Source organism: Chrysemys picta, chromosome 7, assembly GCF_011386835.1.
Source record: "Chrysemys picta bellii isolate R12L10 chromosome 7, ASM1138683v2, whole genome shotgun sequence".
NCBI lineage: Eukaryota > Metazoa > Chordata > Testudines > Emydidae > Chrysemys > Chrysemys picta.
In genome coordinates, this window is record NC_088797.1 from 310,021 (window position 1) to 331,138 (window position 21,118).

Genomic DNA, 21,118 nt, shown 5'->3' on the forward strand with positions numbered 1-21,118 from the left:
ATGAGACAATTCTGATGAGCATGATAAGCTGTGGCCATGTGGAAGAACAACCTTTCCATATATGTGGGAAATACCCTTGGAAGGGAGTCAGATGTGATGGGTTTAGTGGTGGCAATTACCCCCAGAGTGGGATTGTCAGGAAATATCTGAGCTGATCAGACATAACTAGGCTATTTATGGGGAATTGTGTCTACCCTTCACCTGGGATATGGCTGGATAATTGTGAGGGAATTCACCATAGGGGATCGGACTCCGCTAATGTAATTGGAGTTGGGTTTGTTCAATTCCCTCATTGGTGGGTTTCACCAATAAAACATACATGAAAGCATCCAAATTAAGAACCATCCACTAACAAAATACCCCAAGCAGAACTATTAGCCCCAAAAAGTGGAGAGACTTACTATAGAATCCACTAGGGACCTTGCTATTGATTTTTACATGGAAGAGGCTCAGATATTATGGTGGTGGATGGCAGGGTAAAATGCAGAGTGCGAGATCCAATACATGTATTCCACTAAATAAGAGGTTTTTTTGACCACTCTCAGGTGAGCAGCATGAAGAAGAAGGACCTGGCAGGGGAGAATATTGTCCATTGTTTAGATGACTTTAAAATGATTGGAGCAAATGGCTTTCATATCCTTCAGCTAAGAATAGTGGCTTTCTCTGTTTGCAATGCCATTAGCCAGACAGAATGCTATGCTGTTGAAAAGACTGGATGTGTCCCTGTCAGAGGGGCGGGCCTGGAATTGGGAGCAAGGGGCCAGCCTGGGGTATGTAGAATGGCAGCTGGGAGTGGGAGAAAGGGGCTGGACTGGGGGATGGGGGTGTGGATGGCGGCGGGGAGTGGGAGTGAAGGACTGGCGAATGGGGGGTAGGATGGCAGCTGAGAGCAGGGGCTAGTCTGGGGGGCATAGGATGGTGGCTGGGAGTGGGAGCAAGGGGCCGGCCTGGGGAGTGGGGCATAGAATGGTGGCTGGGAGCGAGGGGTGTCTGTGGCTTGTCTAGTTAACATCAAAGTGAATGGGGATAGCATTCTCTCTCTCTCTCAGTGAATCCCTGACTTTCCTACATGTATGCTTGGTGTTTGAGTTGCTGGGCCCTTCTCTGCGATGTCTGATGAGGAGCCATGGAACCCAGGGTCTCCCCTTGCCCTTTGTGAAAAAAGCCTTACAGCAGGTAAGAGCTCAGAGCACTGGAAGGGTGAGGACACGGAGGGGCGGGCGAGGCCTGCGGGGTAGAGAGGATAGCTGGGCAGATTGGGTGTGCAGTGGAGGAATCTTTTAGAACACTCAGGATTATTTTACTAAAGCATAAAATCCAAATGTGGTTTTGTCCCAACTTTAAATACAGTTCCTGTGAGATGGAGATCATTTCCCTACTCAATTACACATCTGCCCTCTCACTTACACCTCTTAGGCTAGTGTGTTTTTATCTTCCAGTGAAGAGGACTGGAATAGCTAGCTATATACTGGATGGGTTTTTCTGCAGTTTATTCCAGTGTGATTAAAATAAATCTACAGAGGAACAGATCAAAGGGGTAAACTTATTACAAGGAAATACTGGCCAGTTGTCCCTTCATGAAAGAAAGCAAAAAATAAAAATGTGACAAATCCAAGAAAGAACAAATAGAGCAAAAGCTGTGCCTGGGTCTCATCTCTTGGGATATCTGGACCATTTGCTATTCTTCAAACCCAATAAAGCCATATCAACCTGCCAGATCTCCTAAACTAAGCAGCATCAGGTTGCAGAAACAGACTCTGAGGCACTACTGAGGCACTTCTTTACTTTATGTATTAAACTGATGTGTGCTGTTACTGTGCACTACGAAACAACCTCCTCCTCTTGCTCCAGAGGTGCCTGCACTTCAGTGGCAGAAGTAAGCTCTGTCTAGATTTATTTGTCAAACGCATCAGGACTTTTTGCTATGAAAAGTCAATAAAAATCCAATATATTTTAAAGATATTACCAAATTAGTTAACAAAAAATACCAAAATGATGAAATAACTACAAAGCTGATAGCTAACAGGAAATACAAGTATATGTTTTAAACTGAATTGTGTGGCAGTACCTAATCTTAAAATGCATACGGTGAAAGAGTCATCAATGTCCTTACGTGACCTTTGGGTTGCCTAGCCTAGCCCCTAATGTTACTGGAATTTTAAAAGAGCTGCTTGTTCAGATTTCAGTGGCCTTTTGTAGACCTGTGCCTGGGAAATTCACTACTGATATTGTTGAGGTTACAAGTTGCAAAATGACATATTTAGAAAGTTGGTTCAGCTCAGAATAGTCAGTATTATGGAGTGTTACTTCACTGAGCAACTCTTGAAAATTAATCTGCTGCCCACAGGGACACATGAAACAAATCTGCCTGTCATCCATACTGTCTGTTGACATAAGAACCTCCATCCGGCTGCGGTAGCTTTGACAACATCATGGAAAATTCTTTTTTTCCTCCCTCCCTCCACAATTAAAAAATCTGCTGTTGACAAGCTGGCTTCAGTGTGCAGTCATAGCCAGCACTGAAAGCAAGATACACAGGCAGACTACTTAGTTAAACAGTCTTGAGTTGGCTCCAGTTTGGCTGTGACGTTTGTCTATATAGCTTTCTTCATGGTATTACAAATTTCTAGCACTTTGCTTCATAGCTCTCTCTCTTTCCTTCCACGCAACATGACCAGAGGCCTGAGCTGCAGCAAGTGCCATGGCTGAATGATGTTTTCATTCATGCTCTGATCGGAACCACAATCTTTCTCCATCCACTGCATAGTCTTGACATTTTACTTAAACAAACATGCCAGAAACAGCATTTCTTACACAGTGTCCATGAGCTGCTAGGGAATGGAAAAGGCTAACGGAGATCTCAAAGTTCTGTTATAATCACATGGTACATCTCAGAACTCTGACAGGTTTCAGAGTAGCAGCCGTGTTAGTCTGTATCCGCAAAAAGAAGAACAGGAGTACTTGTGGCACCTTAGAGACTAACAAATTTATTAGAGCATAAGCTTTCGTGGGCTACAGCCCACTTCTTCGGATGCATAAGATATGCATCCGAAGAAGTGGGCTGTAGTCCACGAAAACTTATGCTCTAATAAATTTGTTAGTCTCTAAGGTGCCACAAGTACTCCTGTTCTTCTTTTTTCAGAACTCTGAGTTTTTCAACAGCTCTTTGCTGATCCACTTGTCAAGATGTTCCTCCGACATCTTGACAAGTGGGCAGATTGGGTGTGCAGTCCAGCACCCCAAGCCTCCTCCAGAGGCTTGGTGTAGATGAAGTGGACTCTTCCTCCTTTAGCCTGTTTCTCAAATAGCATCTGAAACCCTCTACAGGTGGGAATTAACAGGTCATCTTACTCTGAATTAACTCCTGCCCTCATGGGAAAATTAATCTGAACATCTTGGAACTAACAAGCTGTGTGCTCAACTTCACTCAAACGTTGCTTCTCATTGTATCCCATCCTCCATCTTTTGTCTACTTAAGACTGTAAGAGCTTGGGGCAGGAACCTTTGTTTTCATACCTGTCTGTAAAGTGCTAAGCAAACAATAATTCTTATTACCGTAGAGTTAGGGACTGCTGATGTGGCATTTTCCTTCTGTTCCCTCCATTTGAAGTGGGTTAAGTATTCTTCCCCCCACAAATTATCTTTGAGGCTGAAATTTCTCCTCATTTGGTGTGCAGCCCACGAAGTGGTTTATTTTGAAAGTGTTAAGAAAATCTGTCAACATATGACTTAGAGTGTAAAACAGGACTTTTCAGTAGCCATTCTGCTGCTACTGATATTATATTTGGCTAACTCAGAAACAATTTGGATTTAAAACCTCAAAAGTGTCTTGTGAGTATCAGTGAGTCTGTTAAAATCTTCATTTCCTAATCAATGTTCATTAGTGAGTTATTCTCCATGTATAGAGTATGTTCTCTTCCCAACCAGTTAAGTCCCTAAATTCTTGATTCTTCAGACTCTCTGTGCTCCATAACAAGGTATCTTTTTCCCACAGTGATGAAGCGTTGTCCTTCTCTTTTCCCTACACGCTTTAACTAATTCTATATATTCTTGTTTGGGTCTCTCCCCAATACCATTGCAGGTTTTATTTCTACTTATTTGTAATGTGGTAGCACCTAGAGGCCAAGGCTCCTTTGTGCTAGGTACTGTAAAAACATATATACCGTATATACGTGTTCATAAGCCGAATATTTTTGGTAAAAAAGTGACGCATCAAAGAGCGGGGGTCGGCTTATAAATGGGTCTACACCAAAATTTGATGATTTTAAACTCTATGGAATCATTGAATTGAATATCTAATACACTGTCGTTTTGTTTACCTGGAGTATCTGCAGGCATGGAGCCCCTCAGCTCCCTCTGGCCGCAGTTTGCCCTTCCCAGCCAATGGGAGCTGCGGGAAGTGGCGCAGGTAAACAAAATATCCCAACCCGCCAGCGGCTTACCCTGACGGGCCAGGAGCCAAAGTTTTCCAACCCCTGAAATATAGGGTCGGCTTATGAAAGGGTCATACAGTTTTTGCTGTTTTTACCTAACCATTTTGCGGGGGTCGGCTTATAAACGAACAGGCTAATGAACGAGTATATATTGCAACAAAGAGAAAGATTATAAGCTTTTTGAGACAGGGACTAAGTGTAAGATTACAGACAACAGGTTGATGCAGCAAACAGTTGTGGGTGAGGCAAGAGAGACCAAGAAACAATGAGATGATGTTGGTCAGCATGATAATTAGTGATCACAAATCTGAGCCAGTTCATGAAAAACCGTGTCTTGTTACTTAAATTTTCCTGGTCAAATTATATCCTTTTGCACCTTAATTATAGTGTCCCCAGCCACTTCCTTACGAATGGATTGTAATACTTCCTTCCATTGCACCTTGCTACTTGGTTCCCCAAAATCTACTTTCATTGTACTAGTGCAATGTGTGAGTTCTCCATTTCTCACTATGCTAAATCCAAGTAGCTCAGACTTTACCCCATTCTTTCTAGGTCCAATGATGAAACCATTAGTTGTATCACACCACTTGCTCCCATAATGCCCCTCTAGCCAGTCAAGGTAGGTAAAGTAAGACTGAAACTTCTGCCAGTATTTCTCTGCTGACAGCCCTTTGCGGTCTAGGACAGCTGCCTTCACCACCTCATAGTCCTTGGCCTGGTCGTTGCTCAGTGCCATATAGGTGGCTTGAGCCTTGCTGGCCAGATAGGGAGACAGTTATAGGGCCCAGGTTTCCCTATCCCATCCAGCACCCATGGCTACCTGCTGAAAGGTACAAAGAAAGGCGTCCGGGTCATCAGCAGGGCCCATCTTACATAGGCCTAACACCGTCGTGCGGGTGCCCTCACTTCCCACCTTTGTAGGAGCTGCTGCTGCTGCACTTTGGCCTGCTCCTTTATAAATTCCTGGGGAGTTTTCTGTTGCTCCGCCTGCCAGGTGAATAAGGCCTGCCTCTCTAGCTGGTGGGATTGCTGGAAGGCTTGCAGTGCCTTCTGCATCTCCTCCTGTTGCTTTGCTAGTCACTGCAGGGTTCCCTCCATCTCTGGCCACCAAGATCTTGCACTGGCTTCAGATCCTGGACAAGGCCCCACGTGTAGCGAGGTGCACACTGGGCCCCTTTGGTTTAGGCCCCTGTTGCCCTCTCCAATCAGTCAGGAACACCTCAGCTTGATGCAACACCAGTGTTCTTTATTTACAGTTGTTTTCCTGCCACCACTTTCCACCTATGTACAGGTTTCGCAGCCAACTTTGCCAAGTACAGGCCTGGCCAGCAACAGACCAGAAGACTCCCACCTCCCTCTGTGCTTGGCCTTTCTCTTCCCCCCTTCCTCTGGCTTCCTCCCAGCCTTTATAGCCATGGCTAATGAGGCTGGCAGATAATGCCTATTACCAGGCAGACACAGGGCTATTCACCCAGTCCCAATCCATTCCCCTTGATTGGGGCTGGAGTGGCAGGGGCTGAGTAAGTGTTTCTCACTCAGCACCCTGTCACAGATGCTGACTCCAAGCAGATGCATGGGATTCCCTATATAGGGATTGTGGAAGCAGAAATTCTCCGACAGGATGGCCTCCTACAGAATTTTCAATGTCATCTGTGTCTCATTCTTCATAAATATCAGAATATGTGTGAAACACCAAGTCTATTATTTTGGACTCTTTTTCTCTTGTGACATCATCTAAAGCTGCTCCTAGGAATGGTTTCTGCATTCCTGATTGTTAATCACCGTCTCTGGTTCATACAGGTACTGGCAGGGCTACAGTTCCTGCATACAAATTGTCGGATTATCCATACAGACATCAAGCCAGAGAACATCTTGCTGCAGTTGGATGAGGAGAGTCTCCAGAAGCTTCTGCATGACACAGCTGCCTGGAGCCAAAGTATAAATCTGGGCCTAAAGAAACCAGGTAGGTAGAAAGGGTAAAGATTTGCAGAGTTTAGTACAGGAAGTGCATTGCCAGCAGATCGAGGAATGTGATCGTTCCCCTCTATTCGGCATTGGTGAGGCCTCATCTGGAGTACTGTGTCCAGTTTTGGGCCCCACACTACAAGAAGGATGTGGAAAAATTGGAAAGAGTCCAGTGGAGGGCACAAAAATGATTAGGGGGCTGGAGCACATGACTTATGAGGAGAGGCTGAGGGAACTGGGATTGTTCAGTCTCCAGAAGAGAAGAATGAGGGGGGATTTGATAGCTGATTTCAACTACCTGAAGGGGGGTTCCAAAGAGGATGGAGCTCGGCTGTTCTCAGTGGTGGCAGATGACAGAACAAGGAGCAATGGTCTCAAGTTGCAGTGGCGGGGGGGGGGTCTAGGTTGGATATTAGGAAACACTATTTCACTAGGAGGGTGGTGAAGCACTGGAATGGGTTACCTAGGGAGGTGGTGGAATCTCCTTCCTTAGAGGTTTTTAAGGCCCGGCTTGACAAAGCCCTGGCTGGGATGATTTAGTTGGGAATTGGTCCTGCTTTGAGCAGGGGGTTGGACTAGATGACCTCCTGAGGTCCCTTCCAACCCTGATATTCTATGATTCTAAGTGGGACTCACACAGGTGCTAGGATTCCTGCGAGGAACAAGAACATTCCTGCTTACTGCACCCCAACCTCAGCCTATGGAGACTTCATACCAAGGGTAAATATACAGTAGGATAAATTCCTGCATTGGCTGGTGAGAGGCCATTGGCCTAGATGACCCTGTATTGGTAGGCCTTTTCCATTTCTTGCTTCCAGGAGTAAGCCCATCTGTCTCCTATACCAACCACTTAAACCCCAGTCTAGGTCTGTTTGTGTATAGACATGCTGCTGCAGATGGGTTTGTATGTAGGAACAACTGGAAAATTATGAGCATTTGCTGATGCCTTTCCATCGCTTCTGAGCAGTTACTCAGAGCCTTACAGTACAATACAGCTCCACCTTGTATAGCACTTTTCATGCTAGTTGTAACCCAAAGTCCTTTGTTTTAACCATGCAAAGGCCCATCTCCAGTATCTGATGTTTAAAGGAGACCTGTGTTTACTGCTCTTCTTCAGGCTTATATAGGCATTGCAATGACTTCTCAGGGTCTCTTCATCTCAGTGCTTCCTCTGGTTGTGGATAGTACCTATGCAACATTACTCAATGGGCTAATGTCTTTCCTGTGTCCTCTTTCACCTGGGGCAGTCTGTGCGGCCTGGAGTCAGTGCAGCCAGACCAACAGCCTTCATAAAGAGCCTAGACTGGAAAATAAAACCCTCCCTTGGTTTTTGTTTGTTTGTTTTTTGCTTTATGCACTGGCTTCTGTGACTTTAAAATAAAACATTCTCATTTGTGACTTCTGTTTTCTCCAAGACAGTTTAACAGCCACAGTCAAGATCAAACTCCTGTTCACAAAGCTCAATGTCCTGGCATCGAGAGCTGCTGGGACAGGCTCTCGTGTTTTAGAGAGTACAGTTATCCCAATAAATGTCCTTGCCTCACTGGGGCACCAGCAAGGCCCAGTTGCTTTCCACTAGTCCCAGCAAAATTTACGAAGTAGGAATTCCTATCCAGCCACACTTTGCCCAGTTAAATTTATCACCATAGATCTGAGAACCATGTCTGACAACCAGAATCAGAGAGGGGGATTGTATTTGCACAGGAACGGAAACAAATCTGATCTGCTGAAAGGTAGCAGCAGCCTCAAAACTATGCAATTCATGGGGACATCATGATGAGATGGACACGCAGCTCCCCCTGCTATTCTGACTCTGTTGATGCCCCTCAATCCAGCCATGCAGCATTTCCCCCATTCCCTCCTACAGATCTGCTGATGCCCTTTAGTCCTGCCCACACATATACACAGCTCTATCACTGCAAACTAGTCCTCACTTGTGGTCCAGACAGTCACATTTGACAAGAAATCTTCAGAGGAGAACAGCTAGTTCATGTTCTCAGTGTGTTAAACTACTCCCTTCTATTCTGTTCTATTTAGGTTCTTATTCTGAGAACGCTATTTCCTTTCTGTAATTTAAACACAACACCAGCACTTGTATTCTGAGTCTTTGCACCAGAGATATTCCTCACCTTTTAGGAATGATTTGGGAGATGTAACACATTTTATGTCAGAGCTTGTCTCTTGGTGCTGCTGTTTCATAGACCTAATGTTTCGGGGTGAATGGTGACACTAAATTACTGACAGATTTTTGCTTGAATCAGGCTTGCATGATAGTGCATGACATATATTGACAAGCACTTCATTGTAAAGTAACATAATCTGGAAGATATTTGAGGGAAAGGGATGTCTTTTCCAAGTAGGGTGACCAGATATCAAATGTGAAAAATCAGGACGGGGGTGGGAGGTAATAGGAGCCTGTCAGGGCTGTATCCCCACTTTGAACTTTAGGGTACAGATGTGGGGGCCTGCATGAAAACTTCTAAGCTTAACTACCAGCTTAGCTCTGGTCCGCTGCCACCATCCCCAGAATTCCCATCCCTGGGAAGCCTTGAGAACCCTTCACCAATTCCCTGGTGAATACAGATCCAAACCCCTTGGATCTAAAACAAGGAAAAATCAATCAGGTTCTTAAAAAGAAGGCTTTTAATTAAAGAAAAAGGTAAAAATCATCTCTGTAAAATCAGTATGGAAATTAACCTTACAGGGTAATCAAACTTAAAGAGCTCAGAGGACTCCCCTCTAGTCTTAGGTTCAAAGTACAACAAACAAAGATAAACACTCTAGTAAAAGGTACATTTAAAAGTTGAGAAAACAAAGGAAAACTAACACGCCTTGCCTGGCTATTTACTTACAAGTTTGAAATAGGAGACACTTGTTTAGAAAGATGTGGAGAACCTGGATTGATGTCTGGTCCCTCTCAGTCCCAAGAGCGAACGCACTCCCAAACAAAGAACACAAACAAAAGCCTTCCTCCCCCCACTCCCCCAAGATTTGAAAGTATCTTGTCCCCTTATTGATCCTTTGGTCAGATGCCAGCCAGGTTACCTGAGCTTCTTAACCCTTTACAGGGAAAAGGATTTTGGAGTCTCTGGCCAGGAGGGATTTTATAGTACTGTACACAGATAAGAAAAAGACCCAAAAATCGGGACTGTCCCTATAAAATCGTGACACCTGGTCACCCTATTTCCAAGATAAAAATCAAAAGGTAGCTGGTACCTTTCAATTTTCAGAGCAGATTCTGTCTGCCAGAGGTCAGTACCCTGCAGGGGTCACATTTCCTCTTGCTGATGTTGTCAGAGGAGAAAAGCCAGTGCTATCGCTGTGATCTGAGGGACTCAGTAGGAAGTGCTCTTTCCTGAGTCACTGTTGGCCCCAGTGCCCCGGCTTGGTGCTAAGGGAACTGTGATGCATCGTGGGGTGAGCGACTGAATAGGGGGCACTCTTCCCTCTGAGTTGGTGCTGACCCCAACACTCCGCTTCAGACAATTACAGGCTGTTCTTCTAAAATCCTCTTGCCAATCTAACTGGATAAGCACATAGAAGTTTCAGCAGTGGGTAAAGAGGAATCACCTCTCTGTAAAGCACTGTAGGATCCTTTAGGCTGAAAGGCATTAGATAAAGGTAAAAACATACATGAATGATCTGTGTTGAATGATACACCTGTTAGTTTGGAGACAAGAGGGGTGAGGTAATATCTTGTATTGGACCAACTTCTGTTGGTGAGAGAGACAAGCTTTGGAGCTACAAAGAGCTCTTCCTAAGGTCTGGGAAAGGTACTCAGGGTGTCACAGCTAAATACAAGATCAATCAGATAGTTTAGCTTAAGTGCTTAGCACATATTCTAAGGGATCATTCAAAGTGAAGTGGCCGGATAACACTCCTGTAGTAATAGGACAAAAGGGGGATTAGTGGGTTACAGATTGTTATAATAATCCATAAATCCAGTGTCTCTTAAAAACATAATTTTTTGTATCTAGAAAAATTGTGAATTTAAGCTCTGTTTTTTTTTTCTTTCATACAGGAATTCTTGCCAATCAATTGGATCATTGCAATATAATGAAAATGGGAGTGAAAATTGCAGACCTAGGCAGCGCATGCTGGACCGTGAGTCAGTTTCAGCTCTCACCTAGTAGTGTAGCTAGCGGGGTGCAGGGGAAGCAGCCGCTTCCCCTCAGCACATGTTCCATAAGCGGCGCCTTTCCAAAAGCGGCCGGAGGAGCGAGAGGGGGTGCAGGGGTGGCACGGCGGGGCCGGAGGAGCCATGGGGGGGGAAGGGGCGGTGCGGCCAGAGGAAGAGCCATGGGGGCGTGGAGCGGCCAGAGGAGGAGCCAAGGGGGGCATGGCCAGAGGAGGACCCAATGGGGGGCACCTTTTTATGTTTGCTCCCTCTCCTCTTAGAAGCTGGCTACGCCATTGCTCTCACCCCCTAGGATGAAGGAGCCTGTTCTCTCTTTTCTGACTCTGATCTTAGTGTCTGTCCATTATTGTACATCTCCTTGAAAAGTTTTATTGTGCTGTGAAAGAGAGATTGATTTCATCTTGTAATGTGTGTTTGTCCTCTGCACTCCCAGCTCAGAGCTGACCTCTGTACTCTGGGCCATGCTGCATGCTTTGGACAAGCTTGTATGTGCATACAGTTAGCTTCTACAACTAGAAATATCAAACAATGTCAGTCCAGTAGAAGGTTTCAGAGGGGTAGCCGTGTTAGTCTGTATCAGCAAAAACAATGAGGAGTCCTTGTGGCACCTTAGAGACTAACACATTTATTTGGGCATAAGCTTTCATGGGCTAGAACCCACTTCATCAGATGCATGGAGTGGAAAATACAGGAGCAGGTATAAATACATGAAAGGATGGGAGTTGCCTTACCAAGTGTGAGGTCAGTCTAATGAGACAAATCATTTAACAGCAGGATACCAAGGGATGAAAAATAACTTTTGAAGTGATAATGAGAGTGGCCCATTTCAGACAGTTGACAAGAAGGTGTGAAGTATCAGAGGGGTAGCCGTGTTAGTCTGAATCTGTAAAAGGCAACAGAGGGTCCTGTGGCACCTTTGAGACTAACAGAAGTACTGGGAGCATAAGCTTTCGTGGGTAAGAACCTCACTTCTTCAGATGCAAGTAATGGAAATCTCCAGAGGCAGGTATATATCAGTGTGCAGATAACGAGGTTAGTTCAATCAGGGAGGGTGAGGTGCTCTGCTAGCAGTTGAGGTGTGAACACCAAGGGAGGAGAAACTGTTTCTGTAGTTGGATAGCCATTCACAGTCTTTGTTTAATCCTGATCTGATGGTGTCAAATTTGCAAATGAACTGGAGCTCAGCAGTTTCTCTTTGGAGTCTGGTCCTGAAGTTTTTTTGCTGTAAGATGGCTACCTTTACATCTGCTATTGTGTGGCCAGGGAGGTTGAAGTGTTCTCCTATATAACATTGGCATATATAACATTGTATATGTAGCTACAACATCACCGGGTCATTCACCTGCACGTCCACCAATGTTATATATGCCATCAGCCCCCTCTGCTATGTACATTGGCCATACTGGACAGTCACTACGCAAGAGGATAAATGGACACAAGTCAGATATCAGGAATGGCAATATACAAAAACCTGTAGGAGAACACTTCAACCTCCCTGGCCTGTTATTGAGTGACCAAAGTGATCACACCTTCTTGTCAACTGTCTGATATGGGCCACTTTATTTATTTTTCCTCCCTTGGTATCCTGCTGTTAAATTAATTGTCTCATTAGACTGACCTCACACTTGGTAAGGCAACTCCCATCCTTTCATGTATTTATACCTGCTCCTGTATTTTCTACTCCATGCATCTGATGAAGTGGGTTCTAGCCCACGAAAGCTTATGCCCAAATAAATGTGTTAGTCTCTAAGGTGCCTCCTCATTGTTTTAGTCCAGTAGAAATGTCTAATCATGAGGAGAATGAAGGGAAATCACCCCAGGTGTTGTGGGGCTCAGCAGGTAGATCTGCTGTATCCTGCATGAGATTGGGTATATGCATTCAGCATGTTCCATCCATGGTCTGTACCACTATATCCTGGACTTTGCTGTGATTTTCTTTGTTTTTAATCAGTTGTGAACCACTAGCCATAGTCCGTCCTTTCTGTTTCAGTACAAGCCCCTTTCCAAAGAGATCCAGACCCAGCCATACCGAGCCCTGGAAGTTCTTCTTGGGTTAGATTACAGCACTCCTGCAGATATCTGGAGCACAGCCTGCCTGGTAGGGATTCTCAGCCCAATGGACATGGTGATTGCAGTGCACCACAGATGTGAACATGAATGACACACCAGCAACCCTGTGAGAATATCTGTCCTCAGCCATCAGTTGATCTTACTGCATTTGGGAGTAAGACGAGTCTTGTCTGAAGAAGTCGTGATAAAAATAAGCACGCTGCAAATACCAACTTTTGTTCAAAGTTGTACTGCAGATAAACCTCCTCTTAATTGTCTTGTCCCTATATTGATTACAAGGCAATTAATACCCTATATATGGAACCTAACATATGTCAAACTGAACCAGATACACACTGAGATTTACCCAGGCAAAGGGGAATGTGATGTCTGTGGTGGCAGAGCAGGGACTGTCGGCACCTGCAGGTGTTTCCTTATCTTAGGAACACTCCTGTGTCATGGAGTATTGGAGAAGTGAAAAATGGGGTGGTGCTGAGGGAGTGGAGGGACTGGTGAAGAATGACTCTCTTGACTGTCTGGCTTGGGCACTGAGTGGATTAATAGGCTATTTCATTTCCAGGCATTTGAAATGGTGACCGGCGAGTGCCTTTTTGAACCCCAGGCTGGGAAATATTTCTCCAGAGATGATGGTAGGATTCTGTCATCTTCAGTGACTTCATTGATGAAAGGATCATAAAATCTAAATATCCAGCTTCTTGTTTTCCCCCATTCTCTTTCTCTCTCTCTCTAGATCATGTTGCTCGTATCATTGAACTCCTGGGAAGAATTCCTCCTAAAATTATTTTCTCCTGGAAACAGTCGTCTAAATTCTTCAGCAGACAAGGTGAAAATAGGAGCTGGGGAGTTATCCAGAAAGGCATAGGTGCTGACTCCGTGGGTGCTCTGGGGCTGGAGCACCCATGGGGAAAAAATGGTGGGTGCTGAGCACCCACCAGCAGCCCCCCATCAGCACCTCCCCCTCCTCCCCCAGTGCCTCCTGCCCAACAGCAGGCCCCGCCAATCAGCGCTTCTCCCTCCTGCCCATCGCAATCAGCTGTTCCGCGGCGTGCAGGAGGCTGGGGGGGAGGGGAGGAGCGAGGACGCGGCACACTCGGGGGAGGGGGCGGAACGGGGCGGAGCGGGGTGGGAAGATGCAGGGCGGGGCAGGGGTGTGGCCTTGGGGGAAGGGATGGAGTGAGGGCAGGGCCTGGGGCAGAACCGGGGGGTCAAGCACCCCCCAGCACAATGGAAAGTCGCCGCCTGTGCAGAAAGGTGCAGATCTCTGACCCACCCCTAAATAACTTGCTCTTTGAAAAACAAACAAAAAGCTATCTTAAGCAAAGCTCTCTGTAAGCAGGGAGAGAGCTGAAGACTCCATGAAGTCCTCTAGGACCTTGCTATGCCAACCTGTTGACTTGAGAGTTACTCAGGAGATGATGCCAGTACAAAATTCTAAAGTCGGTAGGAGTTTCTTAGTCAGTGAGAACTAAGAAATATCCCAAAAGGACCTAGATAGAGAGTAGAAACGTGGGATGAAAATAACTAAATGAGAGTCAAGCTGGAAGAAGCCTGAAATTCGGATATTATGCTGACAGAGGACAAGCACATCCTCTTCCCAACTCCGCCGCCTTTGCCTCCAGCCCACTCTGTCGAAAATGTGCATCTCCTCTCTTTGAATCTCTTTGCTGCCTCTCCCTTGGTTCATCAAGTTTAAACATTTTGTCCTTGACTCCAAGGCCCTACCTAGCACTCTCCCTCCCCACTTTCCCACTTAGTCTCTTACTATGTTCCTTTCTCCACTCAGCCAGTGAAACAGCCTCAAACAGGGATTTCCCCACCTTGCCCCCCGAATTTCCCCAACACCCCCACCCCATTTTTGTGAACTAGTTACATGCAGTGTTGCCAGTTTAGTGATTGTTTGGAAATTTGAATTGAAATTGAAACATTAATACATACTTTAAAAGTATATACAGTGTATGATAAAATACGTGTATCTGAAAAGTATAATAGATTTGAAAAGTATGAACATAGACTAGCTTCCTTATACAGCTGTTGTTTTTTATGACAATGTCGGTGCATTCATTTCGGGGACATTGGCCAACCTAATAAATCCAAATGATGATTTGTAAGCAAAGTCTTAATGAGCTCTCCCTGACAGCTAGGGATGAGCTGGGGCTGGGGGGAAAGGGCTTCAGGACCAGATTGTATTTACATTCACACCTAATCTACCTAGGTATCCAGCAAACAGAGCTGTGTTGCCCAAGGGATAGATTTTGGCTAGGTTTGGGTTACAAATCACTTGAATGCGGGGTGGTGGGTAATGTAATGTTGTTGTTCTTGTTGTATGAGTAAAGGGCAGTAGAACTGTACCTAGCCTGTGCTGATCGAGGGCATCAAGAGAGAGGCTGGGGACAGGTGTTTTGCTTGATGGTCTGCCTGAGTCACAAGTACTATTTGACCTGCCCCTCTCCACTGTTTAAAGACAGAGCTGATTAGGCTCCATAGATAGTCTTTTGTTTTGTTAAGTGACCACAACAGCTGAAATCAGGTCTAAGTGCTTAGTCCTGCTGTGGGGACAGTGTTTCTGTGGAAGAGACGGCCCAGACTGCACTAGCAGCGAGGTCCCCCCACTGAGAGCTCAGCTGAAATCACTGAGATCTGGGTGGAACCTCAGGAGACCAACTTGCAGAGGTCACAGTGGCAGGTGATGGCGCAGGGCCATTGGCAACAGAGCGATGGAGTGAACAGTGGCACAACAAACAACAGTGGCCAGAGCAAACAGCAGCTGGAGGAACAAGCAAGGTGCCATCTTGCCCCCCCACCTGGGAGGTGAACTCATGTGAAAGCACCTCTGAACTCTGAGTCTCCACTGACCAAGGACAACACCAGTGAGTGTTAATGAGGATGTTAAGAATGCTGGAGACACAACACAGTTCATGCGAACAAACATGGCTGTGGCATCCTACTTTCTATTTAAGCAAAAAATACCACACACTACAAACTGGAGGCCAACGTTAAGTGCATTGTCACTTGTTCATCCTGAAGTTGAACACTGGTTCCGAAGAAGACCAGCAAATGCTCACTATCTTTCTGCAAGAAACTCAACTGACTGGCTAGAAACATGTGGTGCAACAGTGAAAGACTCAACAGTTGAGTCTCCCGAACTTGGTGGTGTTGCATTTGACTGCATGGCTGAATGTGGAAGAGCAGGAATGCTCGGCCCGGGTTCTACAGGTCTTGTTGGGTAGCAGAAAACCCTCCACCAGAGCGACTTATTTGGCCAAGTGGAAAAGGTTCACGTACTGGGCTTCAGAACAACTGGCCTTGCTGCAGGTTATTCTGGATTATCTTCTGCACCTCAAGCTCCAGGGCTTGTCCCTGTCATCAGTCAGGGTCCATCTGGCCACTACTTTGTCCTTCCTGGGACTTGAATCTCGTGCTGTCAAGGCTCATGGGGCCTCTCTTTGAACCTCTGGCTTCCTGCTCTCTTCTCCTTCTCTCCTGGAAGATTTTATTCCTGGTTGCAGTAATGTCTGCCCGCAGGGTGTCTGAGATCAGGGCTCTTATTTCAGAACCACCCTACATATTCTACCAGAATAAGGTCCAGCTGTGACTGCACTCGGTGTTCCTGCCCAAGGTAGTTTCCCAGTTTCATACCGGCCAGGACATATACTTGCCTGTCTTCTTCCTGAAGCCTCATAAATCGGAAGAGGAATGCCCTGGATGTCGGGAGGGCGCTGGCCTTCTATATCGACAGGACAAGGCCATTTTGCAAGTCAACGCAGCAGTTCGTTGCAGTGGCAGACAGGATGAAAGGTCGCCCACTGTCTGCTCAAAGGATTTCATCTTGGATCACAGCCTGCATCTGATACTGCTACGAGCTGGTGAAAGTGCCTCCACCGGCAATAGTCACGGCACACTCAACTAGAGTGCAAGCGTCATCAGTGGCCTTCTTGGCTCAGGTACCCATCTAAGAGACCTGTAGAGCTGCAGCCTGGTCATCTGTCCACACATTTACATCCCATTGTGCACTCACCCAGCAGGCCCGGGACAATGCTGGCTTCGGCAGAGCAGTGCTGCAAGCTGCAAGACCATGAACTCTCAGCCCATCTCCATTGGCACTGCTTATGAGTCACCTAGAACGGAATGGACACGAGCAAGCACTCGAAGAAAAAACGGTTACCTACCTTTCTGTAACTGTTGTTCTTTGAGCTGTGTTGGGGAGGGATAGCTCAGTGGTTTGAGCATTGGCCTACTAAACCCAGGGTTGTGAGTTCAGTCCTTGAGGGGGGCCACTTAGGGATCTGGGGCAAAATCAGTACTTGGTCCTGCTAGTGAAGGCAGGGGGTTGGACTCGATGACCTTTCAAGGTCCCTTCCAGTTCCAGGAGATAGGATATCTCCATTAATTAATTAATTTTTTTCATGTCCATTCCATGACCCACCTTCCTGCCCCGCTGTTGGAGTTGCCGGCAAGAAGGAACTGAGGGGGCATAGGGCCTGATATACCAGCGCATGAGTGCGGCACTCATGGGGGCGCCATTGCCGACCAGTGTTCCCTCTAATTTTTCCCACCCACGTGTGGAATTAATTTTGTTATGTGCTATGGAGGTGATGTGTGACACATCACCTTCACATTGGTGCACATAACAAAATTCATGTGGTGGTTGTGGGACCGAGGGGTTCGGAGAGTGGGAGGGAGCAGAGGGTTGGGGTGAAGGTTTGTGAGGGCTCCGGCTGGGGGTGTGGGCTGGGGCCAGACATGAGAGGCTCAGGGCTGCGGCTTGGTGCATGGGATGAGGGCTCTGGCTGGGGGTGTGGGCTCTGGGGTGGTGCTGGGCATGAAGGGCTCAGGGCTGGGGCTTGGTGCATGGGGTGAGGGCTCCGGCTGGGGGTGTGGGCTCTGGGGTGGGGCCGCGGATGAAGGGTTTGGGGTACAGGAGGATGCTCTGGCAGGGAGAGCAGACTCCCCGCAGTAGCACCTGGGTTGGGGGAAGAGGCGTCTATCCCCACCGCAACAGCTCCGGGGCTGGGACTGCAGGATAGATGCCTCTCCCCTGGTCCCAGCATGGCCGCGCCTGGGTCCTGGGCCAGGCCAGCCCGCCCCGGCAGGTCTTGGCTGCAGCGGAGTTGGGGCCGGAGGAAGGGTTCCCCGGCCACGGCAAGTCTGGGCTGCCCCGGCCGCAGCAGGTTGGCAGCCGGGCTAGGCGGGGGCTGGGGGAGGGGCGTCCCTCTCCCAGTTGTGGCAGGACCCCGTGCAGGTTCTCTAAGCGCTTACATGGCGCTAAGTAGGTTGCAGCTGCGCAGCTTACAGGAAACTTAGCTGCTGACCCTACGGATACCACTAAGGCAAAAATCTCCAACAGCCGCGCACGTGGGCACGCGCACACCTAGAATGGAATAGAGATGAGCAACACATCTCGAAGAACAACCGTTACAAAAAGGTAGGTAACCGTTTTTTCCTTCCATGGTGCCAACAAGAAGCGAGTCAAAAGATAGTCATTATGGATATTTTTCTCATTAATTGTGTATATTTGTAAATTTAATTGACCCATTGGGTACTGGTCAGCCTAACCTGACTTACTGCATGCTCTCTGGGCAAGGACTGTGTCTTCTGTCTTCTGTTAAGTGTCTACCAGACTTCTGGGCCTGTAAAAGCAATAATCATAATAAAGAAATTATACATGAGTTTGCAGTGAGATATGGCAACGAAAAAGGGCCAATGCATTTTTGGGCTGCATTCACAGAGGTATCACGGAGCAGGGAGGTGATGGTCTCTGACTTTATGGCCCCTGGTGTGACTGCATCTAAAATATTTAATTCACTTTTGGGCATATTATCACCAGAGCAATGTTGACATAGTGGGGGGAGTTCAAAGATCAGCACAACTGGCTGACAGGTGGCACCTTACAGGTATTGAATAAGTATAAAGAGTGAAGAGCAGGAGAATTATTTAAGGTGGTGTAGGGAGAATCCAGGAGGAGGTGGTGTGTAATAAAGCAGCAAGAGGAGAGGGATTTAGGAGGCTTTTATACTCAATGGTGAAGTATTGTGCTTATGTCATCTTTGGTAGGTGCTCTCCTACGGATTTCCAGGCTTTTCCCCTGCACTCTGTACAACACCCTAATGGACAGATACAACTGGACAAAGCAAGAGGCCGCTCCATTTACTAGCTTCCTTCTGCCAATGCTGGAATACACACCAGCCAAACGGACAACAGCAGTGAAATGCCTCCAACACCCATGGCTGAGTACCCAGTGTCCAGATCAGCCTTGTGACTCTTTCTCTGGAGACGGAACACAGAAGATCAGTTTATTCCACAGGACATAGAACCATACCAGATGGCAAATCTGTTGAAGATGCAGGCCATAGAATTCATAGTGGAATTCAAGCATTGGCAGCCTTTTTCTCTCCCACTATGTTCCTGTCCTTTCACCAGGCTCCATTCCCTTAACACCATAATCCAAGTAGCCTGACTGAGTCTCACTCTCCTTCCTCAGCAGCTTGTTGTCTGTTACAATGGCTCCATCTCCTCTGTTCCTGAACCTAGGTGCTTTTACTCCATTACTTTCCCATTTATTGCCACATTTCTGCACCTGCCACCAATCTGTCTACAGAGATGGCACAACTCAACTTCCATATTGGTTTCTGCAGAAGCTAGACTTCCATTCAAAGAAAAGTTAGGTTTCTAGTCCTCTGTGCAGATATCTCTAACCTGCTGCCCGCTAAATGTGGGAAGTCACAAATAGCTAATCCTTCAGCAGGTATAGAAGAGCTAAGCCCACTGTAGTTTCTCTGACTCAGAGTACAAGCTGTGAGAGGAGGCTCTACAAAGGGGTTTCATTGTCTGGTAGTGGTACTGCTGGAACGGAAGCAGATCTTTAGGCCTAGCTCCCTAACCAAGTAGGGAATGTTCATGGGCTCCATCAGTTACTCTAGATGTGGAGAAGCTGCCAGGCTCTGGGAAGGATTTCTTTCCCCATAAATCTTAAATTCTGTGAGAAAAGCCTTTTGCTTGGGGCAGGAACGAGGAAGAGAGGGGACCAGCAAGTCTTTAGTGTGAACTATCTAGTACAGGTTCTCAAACTGGAGTCCGCGAGGATACTCCAGGGGGTCCAGGAGTCATGTCCAGGACCACCAGCCCCGCCAATCAACTCCTCCCCCTTCCTCCCAGTACGTCCTGCAGGCCGCAGAACAGCTGTTCAGTGGTGTGCAGGAGGTGCTGGGAGGGAGTGGGGATGGGGCTTGCTTGGAGAAGGGGGCGGGAAGAGGAGGGGCAGGGGTAGAGCAGGGATGGGAAGATGGGGTGGGGCCTTGGGGGAAAGGGTGGAGTGGGGCGGGGCCTGAGGCTGGGCAGGGGTTGAGCACCCTGGGGAAAATTAGAAGCCAGCTTGGGGGTCTATGAAAAGTTTTAAATCAAAATGGGGGTCCTCGGGTTGCTAAAGTTTGAGAACCAGTGATCTAGTACATTTTGATGGGTGTTAACTCTGAGTCTAATGATGGTGAGTTGCGTGTCAACACTGTTAACTATTTCCATGCTGATCATTTTATCAATATTACTCGGCTCCTCTGGGATTACAGGTAGGATGGAGGAGGAGAAGAGAACTACCTTCTCCTCTCCCATTATCTGATCCCAGTACTGCACTCTCTGATGCCATTTCCAAAGCCCAGGTACCACATCTGTGGATGCTTCTATCTCACTGGCCATCCAGGCATTTGCTGAAGATTTCTTAGTCAAATACTGCATCAAAGGATATTCCAGCTGTTTTGGCTGCAGTGTTTTATGCTGAGATGCATCTTTATGTTCTTATGTTCTTTACCTTAAACAGGCCTAATTCTGAAAAGGCTTCAGTTTAATTAATCCCTTTATTCCTGAATGGTTTGTAAGCATATGTAAATACCACACTTAGATGGGTCTTGGGAACTGAAGGGTAAACACACTAAATGCAGTAATACCTGTAGGGACCCTGGATTAAGTTCGGCAATTCCTTCGAGTAGTCTGTCTAGACTAGTATTCTTTCTCACATATTGGCCAGTACTTCATGTTGCAGAGAGGTGAATGAAACCTCATAATGGACAATTATGTAGCAACTTCCCCATAGGGGAAATTTCTTCTTAAACCTGTTTAGTTGGCAGTTGGCTCAGGGCCTGAGGCTGGAGGGGTTACAGACTATTCCTTTTTAATCCTGTTGAATGTAACGGCGGACGTGCATGTTACCCATAATTGTTCGGTATCTTTCTGACTTCAATTATATCCTGTGACTGAGTCCCACGTGCTAATGATGTGTCTGAGCATTACAATGCCCGGGTGGGTCCGATTCACACGGGGGCTGGGTTTCCTCTCCCGGCTCAGGCAGGGGGGCCTGAGGAGCCCGTGCCAGGGGCTGGGCAGGCAGCTGCCCGGCCCAGTGGGGTAGGAGCGGTGGGTGACGGTCAGGCCTGTGGAGCCGTGTCTGGGCGGGGGGAGCTGCCCAGCGGGGCGGGCGGGGGGCGACTCTCAGGCCTGCGGGGCTGCGCGGGGGGGGGGGGGTACG

At 47.1% G+C, this 21,118-nt stretch overlaps 1 protein-coding gene across 16 annotated transcripts in view; it reads left to right on the plus strand.

Annotated features, from left to right (window-relative positions):
• The window catches only part of LOC101941679 (SRSF protein kinase 3-like), a 76,156-nt gene extending 55,305 nt beyond the window's left edge, over nt 1-20,851 (plus strand). For 14 of the 16 annotated variants that reach the window (XM_065552795.1, XM_065552794.1, XM_065552790.1 and 11 more), the window contains 8 exons: nt 546-632; nt 1,069-1,176; nt 6,234-6,396; nt 10,420-10,502; nt 12,527-12,634; nt 13,166-13,235; nt 13,337-13,429; nt 18,658-20,851. In XM_065552795.1, coding sequence (XP_065408867.1) covers nt 546-632; nt 1,069-1,176; nt 6,234-6,396; nt 10,420-10,502; nt 12,527-12,634; nt 13,166-13,235; nt 13,337-13,429; nt 18,658-18,914 — 969 coding nt within the window. In that variant the 3' untranslated portion in view covers nt 18,915-20,851. Of the gene's footprint in view, nt 1-545; nt 657-1,068; nt 1,177-6,233; nt 6,397-10,419; nt 10,503-12,526; nt 12,635-13,165; nt 13,236-13,336; nt 13,430-18,657 lie in introns of those variants that run through there. The other 2 variants (XM_065552804.1, XR_010589365.1) reach the window with 2 other exon arrangements.
• The last annotated feature ends 267 nt before the right edge of the window (nt 20,852-21,118 follow it).